Genomic DNA, 11,876 nt, shown 5'->3' on the forward strand with positions numbered 1-11,876 from the left:
GTGGCAATTTGCGATTTTGTGAGTTTATGACTACAACCTATTTAATACACGTTTAAGTGCTCCGAAAGCAAGGGAAATTGAAAACTAATTCAAATCCAGTGTTAAGTGAAGAAGTTAACCCTGCTCTTGTATCCACACGGAGTTTTCAGTCTGGCACTGCAGAACTCCCTCTACGGCCAGGGAAGCTGCTGCGCCCCTTCCAAAGAGCGCTTTTCCAAATGGCCTGTTACCACTTACCGACTAACCAATACACAGGTTATCCTACGCTAACAGCACTGAGGTATCATAAACATTAGTGAAGTTATAAGTTATTATTATAGCAATTGTAATTTCACTGCTGAACAGTTTACTAGATTAAGGGTTGGAGTCTGCCAGTATGCTTAATTCTAACAGAATAGGCACATAATTAAATAATTAACAGACTTAGTTTGGGAATATCCAAGTTTGTTCCCTGCTTTTAACACATAAAATGACAGTTGCGGTGCTTAGCAACTCTTTAAAATAAAAAGCCATATAAAATTCTCATATTCAGAATGGCCAAAGCAGTAAATAGATTAGTAACTTGCTTAAAAGTTATTACCAACGAGTAAGTAAAGGTGTTGCAGTTGGCAAGGAAGAACCATGGACTGTATGAATGATGGTGAAGTGCATCCCCTCTGGCACTCAGGCATGCACAAAGATGGGCAACATAGTTGATGATAGTTACTGTAAAATTTTAGAAGGGCAGCAATTCGCAGCATTGAGCAGTGCAAGTCCTGAACGACACCGCAGTTAAACTTTTAACAAGCACGGTTGTGCATGGTGTAAGTGTTTGGTAGCTGAATGAATCTAAGAAGTCCTGTTACAATCAGCTTCAGAAAGGTGATTTATTTCAGTTAGAAACCAATGCCACGTTTCACTGACTCTACCCATATTACCACAGTAGGCTTTACCAGACAGAAGTTAAAAACAATTTTATTTTCCTAAACCCCGGTGAAAGCCACCAGATGTCGAAGGCTCATCCCATTAGGTTCATCAGTGGCAAAGTAACAGCTCTCAGCTGATCCAAACTGGACCAAATACGAGGAGAGATGGTGACAAGGCACACTTTACAACACACCTGAGGTGTGTTTAGATTTTGGCAGGGAAACAAGGTTTTTGATCAAAGAGGCACTAAGGCCTGAAAGGTCAGTCATATAGTCCACCAGAGTATCTTTAAAGTCTGATTGCAGCTGGATTTACTGTAAGAAACGTGACTCTGCAGCAAGACTGAGCAGGACAAAATTACACCTTTGACTTCACAACTAAATAGGATAAATATCTTCTAATAATGTGGCTTTAGGTACTTCATATACAGTAATATGTCACTTTCCTAAAGAACATATGTAGTCTATAGTACCAAGCCAGTAACAAAATGAAGGTAAACTGCATTCAGTTCAAAAAGAAAAAAAAAAAAGATTTAAAAGTGCATTTGGTTCAACAAACATCACTACTGAAAAATTTCATTTTTAGGTTGTGTGCAGCAAAAATGTGCTTCTTCCTTGGGATTGTTACATATTGCATGTTTCCATCTGACGATGTGGTTTTCAAAAAGAGATTGCAGGTAAAGAGATGACCATGTCTGGAATCTGGTGATACAGAAAGCTGAGTGAAAAAGGAAAACTAAGTTAATTTTTTTCCATCCTACAGTAAGTTAATCACTTAGCATATTTCAATCTAATTTTTACACATATTTCCTAAAAATAAAATTAGCATAAGAAAAAAAATGACATAACTAAGAAGATAAAAGGAAAACATCTCACTATATGATTTATCTTACTTATAAATTAGAAATGGCAACATACATTTCCTAACGAGCTTTACTTTGAGGCACCAAGCTGCAGGGCTTGTTCGTTCCTTTCAGAGGCTACTCCAGAAAAATGCTGTCCATTTACCTTAACTTTGTATCGTGATTCTTTTTACTTTTACTCCTTCTTCATCTACCTTGAACCACCTCTCCTTTGCCTAAACCCTGCGTCTGTATTTTACACATTTCCAAGTACGTGTCAGCTACTGTGACCCCACCCTCACGTACTCACTGAAGGAAGCAGAACTGAATTATGAAGGAATAAGCTGGACGGTCTCTTTTGGTTTTCTTTCTGAGTTCTCCAGCCTAACACCTCTTATGTACAAGGTTCCTGGAATGGTTATACATCTTCATTGTCCAATGCAGTAAACAGAATAAAACACAGCAATGAAAGGGTGCCTCAAACTGTGCATCTCCACAGCAACAACAGTTGCTCAAGTTTATTCTCCGCTGAGGAAGGGACCTTGTGTTAAGAATATTCACCCAAAATACTTTGTTAAAAACAGAACGTGACTGATTTTTTTTTTTTTAAAGCAATGGGGAATGACAGAATTTTCCTTCCAACTTGCATTGCTTTAGCAAGAAAGAAACAGAGCTTATTAAGGCCCGTTTGACCAAAGACATACAGGCACTAGCAACAAAGTATTTCCATTTCATTTCTCTGTATTTTTTGTAACACAGCTTAAAAACAGTAATGTTCTCAAATCCTTGTAATTACAACATCAATTCTGCCTTCCTCCTTAAGTAGCTCCTGTTTCCTCCTTGACTGACCAAACCAAATCTGAATCATTCTGAATATCTGAAATGCAGGTTTGAATGCAATTTCTTCTCTACCAGCTTTGCTTCTAACGTCTCCCTTACCATATATTTTAGAAGTGAGTTACAATTATCATTCTCAGTGATCAACGTGGTGATCCTTCTACAGACACGCTGATCTTCCTCTGTCATCAGAGCATCCTGACTAGATTCTATATATCGCTGCTCTCTCTCAACCAATAAGTAATTTGGCCTAAAGTCCAGCTTATGCAATGAATAACCTGACATTTCAGTATCCCCCATATTACGTTGCTTTGCCTTTGGTACGTTATACTGTACCTTTTCTAAAGCTGTCAGACAGGTTTCAAAGAGCAGAAAACAACTCCACCTCCAAACAATCATATCGGGACCAAACAATTGCATTAGGACATAGGCTAGAACAGCCGGCTACAGCACAGAGGAACACGTGAAAGACACTCGGGGGCTCTCTGAAGTACTTACTTCCAGAGCAATTCTTACCCTGGTCTGGATCAGTGCTTTGCAGTCATTAATACTGAATCCATCAAATCTGAAGTCCTCATTACCTTTAACATTTGATTCCTCAAAGATGTCATCCCGGCTCTCCAAAAAGTCCTAGTAAAACATAATTTACATTTTCCCTATGAATTTCTATCTAATCTTAAAGCATAGAACCTAAAGAGAAGTTTCCCTCAAATAACAATAACCACTAAATTTTATTTCCTGAAGCTGTATTTTGATTTATCATGTGCCCCCCTTGCATTAAAACAACTTTATGCCGAAACAAGTTCTACGCAGATGAATCTAATTGTGACTTAAAATTTTTAAAAAAAGCCATTTCCAATTAAAATTAGCCCTAATCTACACCATAAAATAGCTGAGAAATACATCATCATCAGTATTGATAAGCAATACAATTTTCCAGTAACAGAAAAGAAGTAATGACATAAGTTTAAGCTTTCTGTGCATTGATTTAATGATGGTGTATTTATGGGCAAGAAAGGAATAGAAGGGGAGTTGAACTATGTTGGGGAAACGTCACCCATTCTCTCCTGTTAAGTGACAGTTCTATAAAAGTGACTTTCAAGTGCAGAATAGGTCGTATACCTTCAGCACGGTCATTCTGTTTGTATGTAACTTGCATGAAAGGTCCAATATGTCCATAACATGAAAACTGAATGTAGCACCTCACCCCTCATGCTTCAGCAATCAAATTATCAGTTGAAACAGTTACTTCTGAAAACAAGCGACTAATTCACCCCAACTAAATAACTATGTTGAATGCTAAGCCATCTCTGATAGCCCTATCTTCTCAAAACAAGCGATTGAACAGAGACATTTCTTTTTGAGATCTTTCAATATTGTTGGTTTGTTCTCGATTCAATTAAAACATACTCCTCTCCCTCAAGCCTTGCAAAAACAGATAGAATAATCTGAGGAAAAGGGAAGTGGAACACACTTTCAGTTCGTATACAGTAAAAACATCCAGTAATTACTTTAACAGCCTCTCTGATTCAAATCCGATTTTCACTTAATGGAAAGATATTAGAGGCTAACAATTTTCTCATACTCTGAGCAAAAAAGAAAACCATCTTACCACACACACATCTGAAAGCTAATTTTCCATCTATGCTAAAGCTGAACGTACCCCTGTCCTGGTTTCGGCAGGGATAGAGTTAATTTCCTTCCTAGTAGCTGGTACAGTGCTGTGTGTTGGATTTAGGATGGGAACAAAGTTGATAAGGCACCGATGTTTTAGTTGTTGCTAGGTAGTGCTTACACTGGCCAAGGACTTTTCAGCTGCCCATGCTCTACCGACTGAGAAGGCTGGAGGTGCACAAGAAGCTGGGAGGGGGCGCAGCCAAACTGGCCAAAGGGACATTCCATACCATGTGACGTCATGCTCAGTACATAAACTGGGGAAAGCTGGCTGGGGGGGCCGCTGCTCGGGGCCTGGCTGGGCATCGGTCAGCGGGTGGTGAGCAATTGCACTGTGCATCACTTGCTTTGTGCATTATTATTATCATATTATTATTATCATTTTATTTCAATTATTAAACTGTTTTTATCTCAACCCACGCGTTTTTCTCACTTGTGCTTTTCCAATTCTCTCCCCCATCCCACCAGGGGGAGGGGGGGAGTGAGCGAGCGGCTGCATGGTGCTTAGTTGCCGACTGAGGTTAAACCACGACAACCCCCTAGTGCAACAGGGCGCTACATAATGGAGACTTCAATGTAAAGACGATCAAAATTTGATCCTGCGCAATTTCATAGTTACTTACACACATAATGATGAGAAAACACTAGACTATCATTTTAAAAGGCTCTCTGTATAAAAACCTTATGACTCACCCAGATCTAGTTCCTCAAGCATGTATAGCTTACAGAAAATCAGATTCATAACCAAGTGTTTATACTGGCATACTAGCAAACCGTTTTTCAATTACCTTTTGATTTGCATCTATTCCAAGAACACTCAAGAGGTTTTCTTGGCAATGAGATTTACTCCAGGGATGTCTTAAGCTGGGGGTATTATCAAAGTCTCTAAGCGTTCTCCATATGTTTCCAGAATCAATGCTAGGAAAGAAAACACAATCTGAGGTTGTTATAAGGTGTACAAAGTTCCCAGTAGATGTATATAACTTAGTTATTTTCACTACATATAGTCGTGTACTAGCTTACCTTGATCTAAAAAGCAACTTGTCTTAAAACTATTTCTACATTTGTTCAAACTATCAACCCAATGTACTAATAAGCTTGCATGACAATTAACGGAAACAGTTAAGTCAACATAACTGTATGTTTGGGCTTCTTAGATAAGAAGCGCATTAGAAGCATATTTCAGAGATTGTTATATGCCAACAGCTCGGATTATTCCATCGCTTCTGTGAAATGTGGGTAGAGTTCAGCCCTATTAATTCTGCACTTCGCATTTTCTGTCTCTCAAACCTTTCTCCTTCCTATCAGTCATGCTCCTCCACTGCAGCAGCCTGCTGCTCACGTGGGTGACCTGCATCTGCTCTGGACACAGAGGTACTACAAAACAAGCCAAAGGCACACACTCCTGAAACAGAGAGAATTAAAGAGTTCCCTCTACATAGTACTTCGGGTTCTTACTTTGCATTCATCCTATATAAATCCAGTTGCTTTCTGCTTAGTACAGGATGAATCTTAGTTATTCACCACAGTAGATCAGGGCTTTGTTGTCTGTAGTCAGTACTCTGCTATAATACTACAGTCCCTTTTACATATATATCATGTTTCTCCACAACTTTGCGGCTGATTAAAATATAACACGTATACAAGGAACTTGCCAAAAGGATGCCCACATTAAATGTTTTAACTATATTTCTTGTGAGTCTTCTGACATTTCCAAAGTATGGTCTGACCCAGCTTTCTAGATAACAAAGCCTCAGATGTACGCAAAAATAACTACAATATTGTTCAGTAACTACAATACTGCTCAGAAGCTGCTGATCCTTCAAAAACATGTAACAAATCTAAAAGCGTTCCAGCTGTCTTATGAGAAAGCTAAGTTAACGATACTAATTGCTATTAACATAACCCCAGGAAAGAAGCCAGATGCGCCACAGATTCTGAAGCACATCTGGTTAAACACGAGGAAGTCACCACCTGGGAAAATTGGGGAGGGAGAAAAAAAAAAAAAAGGCAAGGGGGTTGTCAGCAGAAGCAGCAGCAATGCTCCTGCCTCAGATGATGGAGAAATAAGTCAGGTGTGTCGTAAAGAAAGGACAACCGAACAGGAAGAACAGGCTGCCTGTTGGGTGTTCTGGCATTCCAGAGGCTTAGTCATAAGGCGGCACACCAACAGCAGGAAAAACCCTAAGCAGGAATTTGTAATTTTGATATATTCCCTTCCTTGTTTTCCAATGGCTAAAACACAATCCATTTCCTTTAACAACACAATACAAAATTGGCAAGATCTATATGCTGAAGAGCATAGTGATTAAAAGGATTTTCAAGTTCACCTGCGAGTACCACTGATTTTTAAATTATGAAATAAATGGTGTAATTGGTGAGGGACTTTTTAATTTTTTTTTTTTTTTTTTTTTTTAAACCATTGATCTAAACTCATTACCAAAGTTGATTCTTCGTAAGTTCAGGAATCCCAACATCTTCATTATTTGTATCAAGTACTTGATCTAAGCTTCTTATGCTCTCTCTGGACTGTGATACAAAGACTTCTGGAAAGCCCAACTTAAATATATCCTCATAGCTGTGGTTTGCCTAGAAAAAACAGAGTTTTATTACATATGCTATACAGGCCATCCCCACAGTTCATGAAGGACCTAGTCCAAAGACTACAATCTTTTCAGAGATTGTATTATTGACTGTTTTAAAAATTTGTATTAATATTAATGGCACAGAGGGACTGACCCCATAGTTCAGTGTTTTGAGTATTTACCTAGAATTAGAGGAGGAGAAGCAAGAGTCCAAGAGATTCTGATGAACCTTAGTCTCTAGCTTCCCAGCTACTAAGTTACAGACTGCAAATAGGTTTGCCTATTAGCACTCAAGGCTCCTTCTTCTGCTCAGCTAATTCAGACCAGGTCAAAACTGATGTATATACATCAACTCCAAAGCTTGTTTTGCTAATGTAGTATTCGAACACACCTAATTCAGCCAAATGTAACGTAACTACTAAATGCTGTAGTTACCAATAAATACTTGCACTGTGTAAGTCTGCATAAATGCTGGGGTCAGTATGTCTCTATATCCTTGTACTTGCACCAAACTTTTTCCAGCTTATGTTAAAAATCAGAGCCAGATTTACATACTTGTTCCTCCTCCAGCAGCGACGAGGGGGATGTTTGGAGGACTGAACATAGCCACGAGTGATCCAAACTCATGCAAACAGGCCTACTGGAAGTAACAGGCTTATCTGAAGACTAAGAAATACATATACAAGGAAAAATGTGCATAATTTACATCCTATCCTAAAGGGATGTTATCACGCCATCTGGTCCAGAAGCTTTGCCCTTTTATTCTTTCAAAGAAGGAATTACTGCAATTCTCTAAATCAAAGCAATTAATTGACTTCAACACCCTGCAGAGGGACTGCAATCCAGGAGCAGCAACGTTGTGTGGAAACTAGAGAATGAAACCAGTCAGTTTGTTTTCTTTGCCTAGCAATCAACAATTTGATCTGAAAAACATAAGTATGGATACTCCATATTTTGACAGTTTCATTGAATCGTAACTCAAACAGCTGAAATAAATTGAGGTATTTCCACAGTTTCATTATATAGAACTCAGACGAATGCAGTGAATATTGAGAGAGTATGGATTTAATCTAATCGGTGAGTGGGCAAAAATCAACAGAGCTGGTAGGCGGCTTCTGTACTTCTGAGCATCCTTCCAGAAATAGAATTTGTGCCCCACGCTGCTCCCTCCTGAAGTAAGACCTTGCTAAACTGCCTGTCCTGAAGGGCGACTGCCGGGACATTCAAAGTCTCCCCGGTAAAATCCTTTGAATCTTGCCCAAAGTGTCATAATACTTTAAATCGATCTGTAAATTATTTCAGTAGACTTAACTTACAACAGGGATACTATATGGAGGAGAAAGATGTTTGAGGAGCACAATTCCATGAAAGCACACGTGCTAAAGCATACATGGAGAGTCACTGCCCAGGAAAAAAACCCTCCAAGTAGGTATCGAGCCCTGAATGGGACAGGAGCTAAGGAAAAGTCAGGCAGCTGCTCTTGTCTTTGGGGTGGGGGGAAATTACAGCCACAGAACTGTGAATTAAGGGAAGGCCAGGCCTGCCTTGTTGGTAACGTCTTCTTGGAGCCTGTCATGTTACTCCCACATGCATACAAGTCACTGGCTTACAGTTTAGCCAAGCCGGATGAAAAGCCCAACATACAGGAAAAACGCAAGGTTTTTTTGTGTTATCTTTAATACTGTCTACTTCAGTGGGTGTTTCTAAAATAAAATTTTAGTATATTTTCATTTACGTTGTAGCTTCGTACTGATTATAAAAATATGAAGGCACAAATTTCACATCCGTGCTTTTTGAACAAATCCTCTGTATCCCATTATATCAGAATACCCTAGTGCCTAAGCAAGTGCACTAGTCCCTCTCACCAGTGGCCAGTATTTAAAGAACACGTGAAAAATCCTTGAAGTTATTCAATCATGTAGGCAAAGTATCCAGCTACTGCAAGGAAATTAGTGATTGTTTTCACCTTAAAATACATGATTCTGCTCCAGGCTGACATTGTTTAATTAACTGAAGCATTAGATATTGAAGGTCAGACCTCTGACCTCAGACGAGAGGTCCCTTCCAACCTACCTGGACTTTTTTCTATTGACTGTACAGAAGACAGAGCTCCAACCTGAAGAGTTTATGATCTCAAACAAACAATACAAAATGCACAGGGATGAAGGCCAAGCTACATGTATGTTCTACACCCAAAGAAATCTCAAACAGCTCTGCAGCTGCTTCTCTACCCTGAGACAAGAAAAGACAACTTGAAACTCTAGGCATGGTTAACTTACTTAGCTCGTACCGGACATTTTCTTTTGCCTTTAATAAATGCAAAAATAAAGCAAAGGCTTCAGTAAGAGTAAGATCTACTGCTTTTGGAAAGAAACCAAACAATCTGCTGTATTCTATTTCAGCTCCAGTCATTACTTACTCTCTTTTTTCAGCATAAGACTTCTTGTCCCCAATTTCCAGCATTACGAAGAATTTAAATTCTCTATTTATGCATACCAATAACCAGGTATCTTGTGATCTCCACTCTATCAGTGCTGGACAGCTTACCCCACATGTATCTTTACGCTTTCCCTAGTAATACCTATTCAACAGGTAAAGTTCCCAGGCAAGGACAAGAAAGCCTGTCTCCAGAAAACCCTCAGTTCCCGACGCATACTAAAACTCAACCAACAGACTACAAACAGTAAGCTATTACTGCTACTGATTAACTCCATGGAAGTCTTAGTCGATTGCTCTCTTTTTTGAAATGTTTTAATTTAGGATAAAAGTAGTAAGACTGAGGGTGTTTTGTAGTTGTACATTCTTATTTTCCTTTTGTTATTGTGCTTCACTTTGCTGATGCATGTTTGGCAAACATGGAAACACATTCATTGCAACAAGGTATAACCCTTAACCGGAACCTTTTTTTTTCTGTGCCGATAAGGGCACATCATATTATTTATTCAGATTATTAGTTCTAACATTGTATGAGAGAATGTAACATCCTATGCTAGAAGATGAGTGACATTAAATTATTTCTATTCAATTTTTTGTGCCATTAACTTCCACCCACAATCAGTCTAAAATTCCAATTCTAAGACTGCTGGATTATTCAGGCAGTATATTAAATAACAAAAGTTACTGTTTTTGCCGATTTCTAACTCAATTTTATGTTGGTTTACTTCAATAAGCCTGCAGGCAGCTCACAGAATTTTTGTCCACCCTGGTTTTGTTACCCACCTTCCCGATTTTTTGTTTCCTATGTTGGTTCTTGTCTAGCTTTTAAATCGCATGTGCTTCAGGGCAAGGTTCATCGTTTCTACGTGCTTACTTATTTCTAGCGTCCAGAAGCGAAGTAGTGCATTACATTCTTTAAAGCTCTCAAGCAGGATAACTTAAGTATTTGTCAAACACTGTAAAGAAGTCGCTTTCGTTCCACTTGAGTTAGCTGCAAAGCAGCTTGACAGTTTCTCTCCCTGTACAGCATTATCCTCTATAGAGAAGAAATTCAGGTACAAATCTTGAGATGTAGGAAGCAGCAACACAAACATTTCTGGCCTTTGGTTTACTATTAGCACATACCTCATTTAGAGAGCTCCAAGCCTCCTGTATCCCACTGTGCAGAGGTGGCTCAGAACAAAAGTGACCAGCAGAAGCTCTACAACGTCCGCTGCTTAAGTCCGTATTGGCTCTAGAAGTTTTCGTTGACTTCACCAAAACTTCAAGATTATGACTGAATCTCTCCGATTTGTCTAAGGACTCCCTGAAGCCTTCAAAATCACCCCAGGAACCTGTGGGTTCTAAGGTACTACAGCTGCTCTCGGAAAATCCCTCACAACTTCTCCCTTTGCTATGTACTCCAGGGAGGCTTTGCTGCATTACTTCAAGATTAATAATTTCTTCATTATTTGTTCTTTCATTCGAGTTACAGTCACTTTCATCGAGAGACGTACCACCTACTTCAACTGCGAGGTCTTTTAGAGACATCCGGTGCGATGTGTCGGTATTAGTAAGATTTTCTACTAGTGACAGGTTCTGCATCTTTGTTTAAGAAAAATTCGTTTGTTGAAATCTGTACTGCAAAACCGCTACTGAAGTTCAGTTGCATTAGAAATCTGAGTATTTCCAAAACAGAATCAAATTCTTCATTTCACCCCAAAGAGTAATAACACTGCTAAATCAAAACAGGATGTCCTTCAGCCTCCCCTCCAGTAATCAGCATGTGCATGTTATTCAGTCTCACTTTCTGTGTAGGATATCAGCCTGCAAAGAAAGAATTATAAATAAATACTTCTATGATAAGGGCTGCGTAGGAATAAAGAAAGATAGCTGATAAGGCAGGAGAAAGAATGCTCAGGTTAAAATAAACACATGCCGGTGTTATACAACTGAAAATCGCTGTAGGCAAAATTATTTAAAATTTTAACTATCTGCCCACACCACAAGCAACCCATTAAGTTAGTGAACAGTATTCAGAAAACACTTAACAGAAGATGTTGGATATTAGTTGAGTATACAGGAGGCAAACTGAAATAATTATAGATAATATCCAACACTTACTACATAATTTCTGTAACTATTTCATCCATCGAACAGCGCTCTTTTTGTTTGCACGGGCTTCCCCCGTCCAAAAGATTACTGAAGAGGTGAACGTGACTTGCAGCGACACGGGAACTGGCCGTTTAATCCTGTGAAAAATACAGTGCTTCCAACTATTCAAGCAATTAAGACAGATTTAGTAAGTTCAGTCTGGCATCTGCAAGTTATACCGGCAATACTGCATTTATCATTTCAGATTAATCGCATCTCCTCAAGCATTTTTCCGAGTGACACGCTGTTTTGGGGGGCGGGTTAGGAGCTGCACTAAACCCGTGCCTGAAAGACTGGCCGCTATTAGGTATTTCCTGCGCTTAGCAGACAGAACGAATCTCGGGGTTTTTTTCCCCAGGTTCACCTCGAAGGCGGCACAGGGCCGGCCGGACCCTGGCCGGCCCGCAGCACAGCGCTGGGCTTTGGAGGGTGGCCCCGCCGCCGCGGGGCTCGGAGGACACGGC

General features: G+C 39.5%; 1 protein-coding gene across 1 annotated transcript; it reads right to left on the reverse strand.

The window, feature by feature from the left end:
- Positions 1-986: 986 nt before the first annotated feature.
- LOC103919951 (chromosome unknown open reading frame, human C14orf79) lies at positions 987-11,459 on the reverse strand. The gene is made up of 6 exons (XM_009327556.1): positions 11,383-11,459; positions 10,405-11,085; positions 6,699-6,847; positions 5,047-5,176; positions 3,101-3,214; positions 987-1,623 (listed from the first exon to the last, which is right to left on the reverse strand). The coding sequence occupies exons 2-6, from the start codon at positions 10,861-10,863 to the stop codon at positions 1,456-1,458; spliced, it is 1,020 nt and encodes a 339-aa protein (XP_009325831.1). The 5' UTR covers positions 10,864-11,085; positions 11,383-11,459; the 3' UTR covers positions 987-1,455.
- Between the last annotated feature and the right edge of the window lie 417 nt (positions 11,460-11,876).

The sequence above is a fragment of the Pygoscelis adeliae genome, unplaced genomic scaffold, assembly GCF_000699105.1.
Source record: "Pygoscelis adeliae isolate BGI_AS28 unplaced genomic scaffold, ASM69910v1 Scaffold130, whole genome shotgun sequence".
NCBI lineage: Eukaryota > Metazoa > Chordata > Aves > Sphenisciformes > Spheniscidae > Pygoscelis > Pygoscelis adeliae.

Coding starts and splice junctions, on each gene's coding strand:
- LOC103919951 (XM_009327556.1), bottom strand. CDS start 10,863: ATGCAGAACCTGTCACTAGTAGAAAATCTTACTAATACCGACACATCG. Junction 6,848..10,404: donor CTTGGAGCTCTCTAAATGAG/GTATGTGCTAAT, acceptor TGTTTTTTCTAG/GCAAACCACAGCTATGAGGA. Junction 3,215..5,046: donor GAATAGATGCAAATCAAAAG/GTAATTGAAAAA, acceptor ATGTTTTACTAG/GACTTTTTGGAGAGCCGGGA.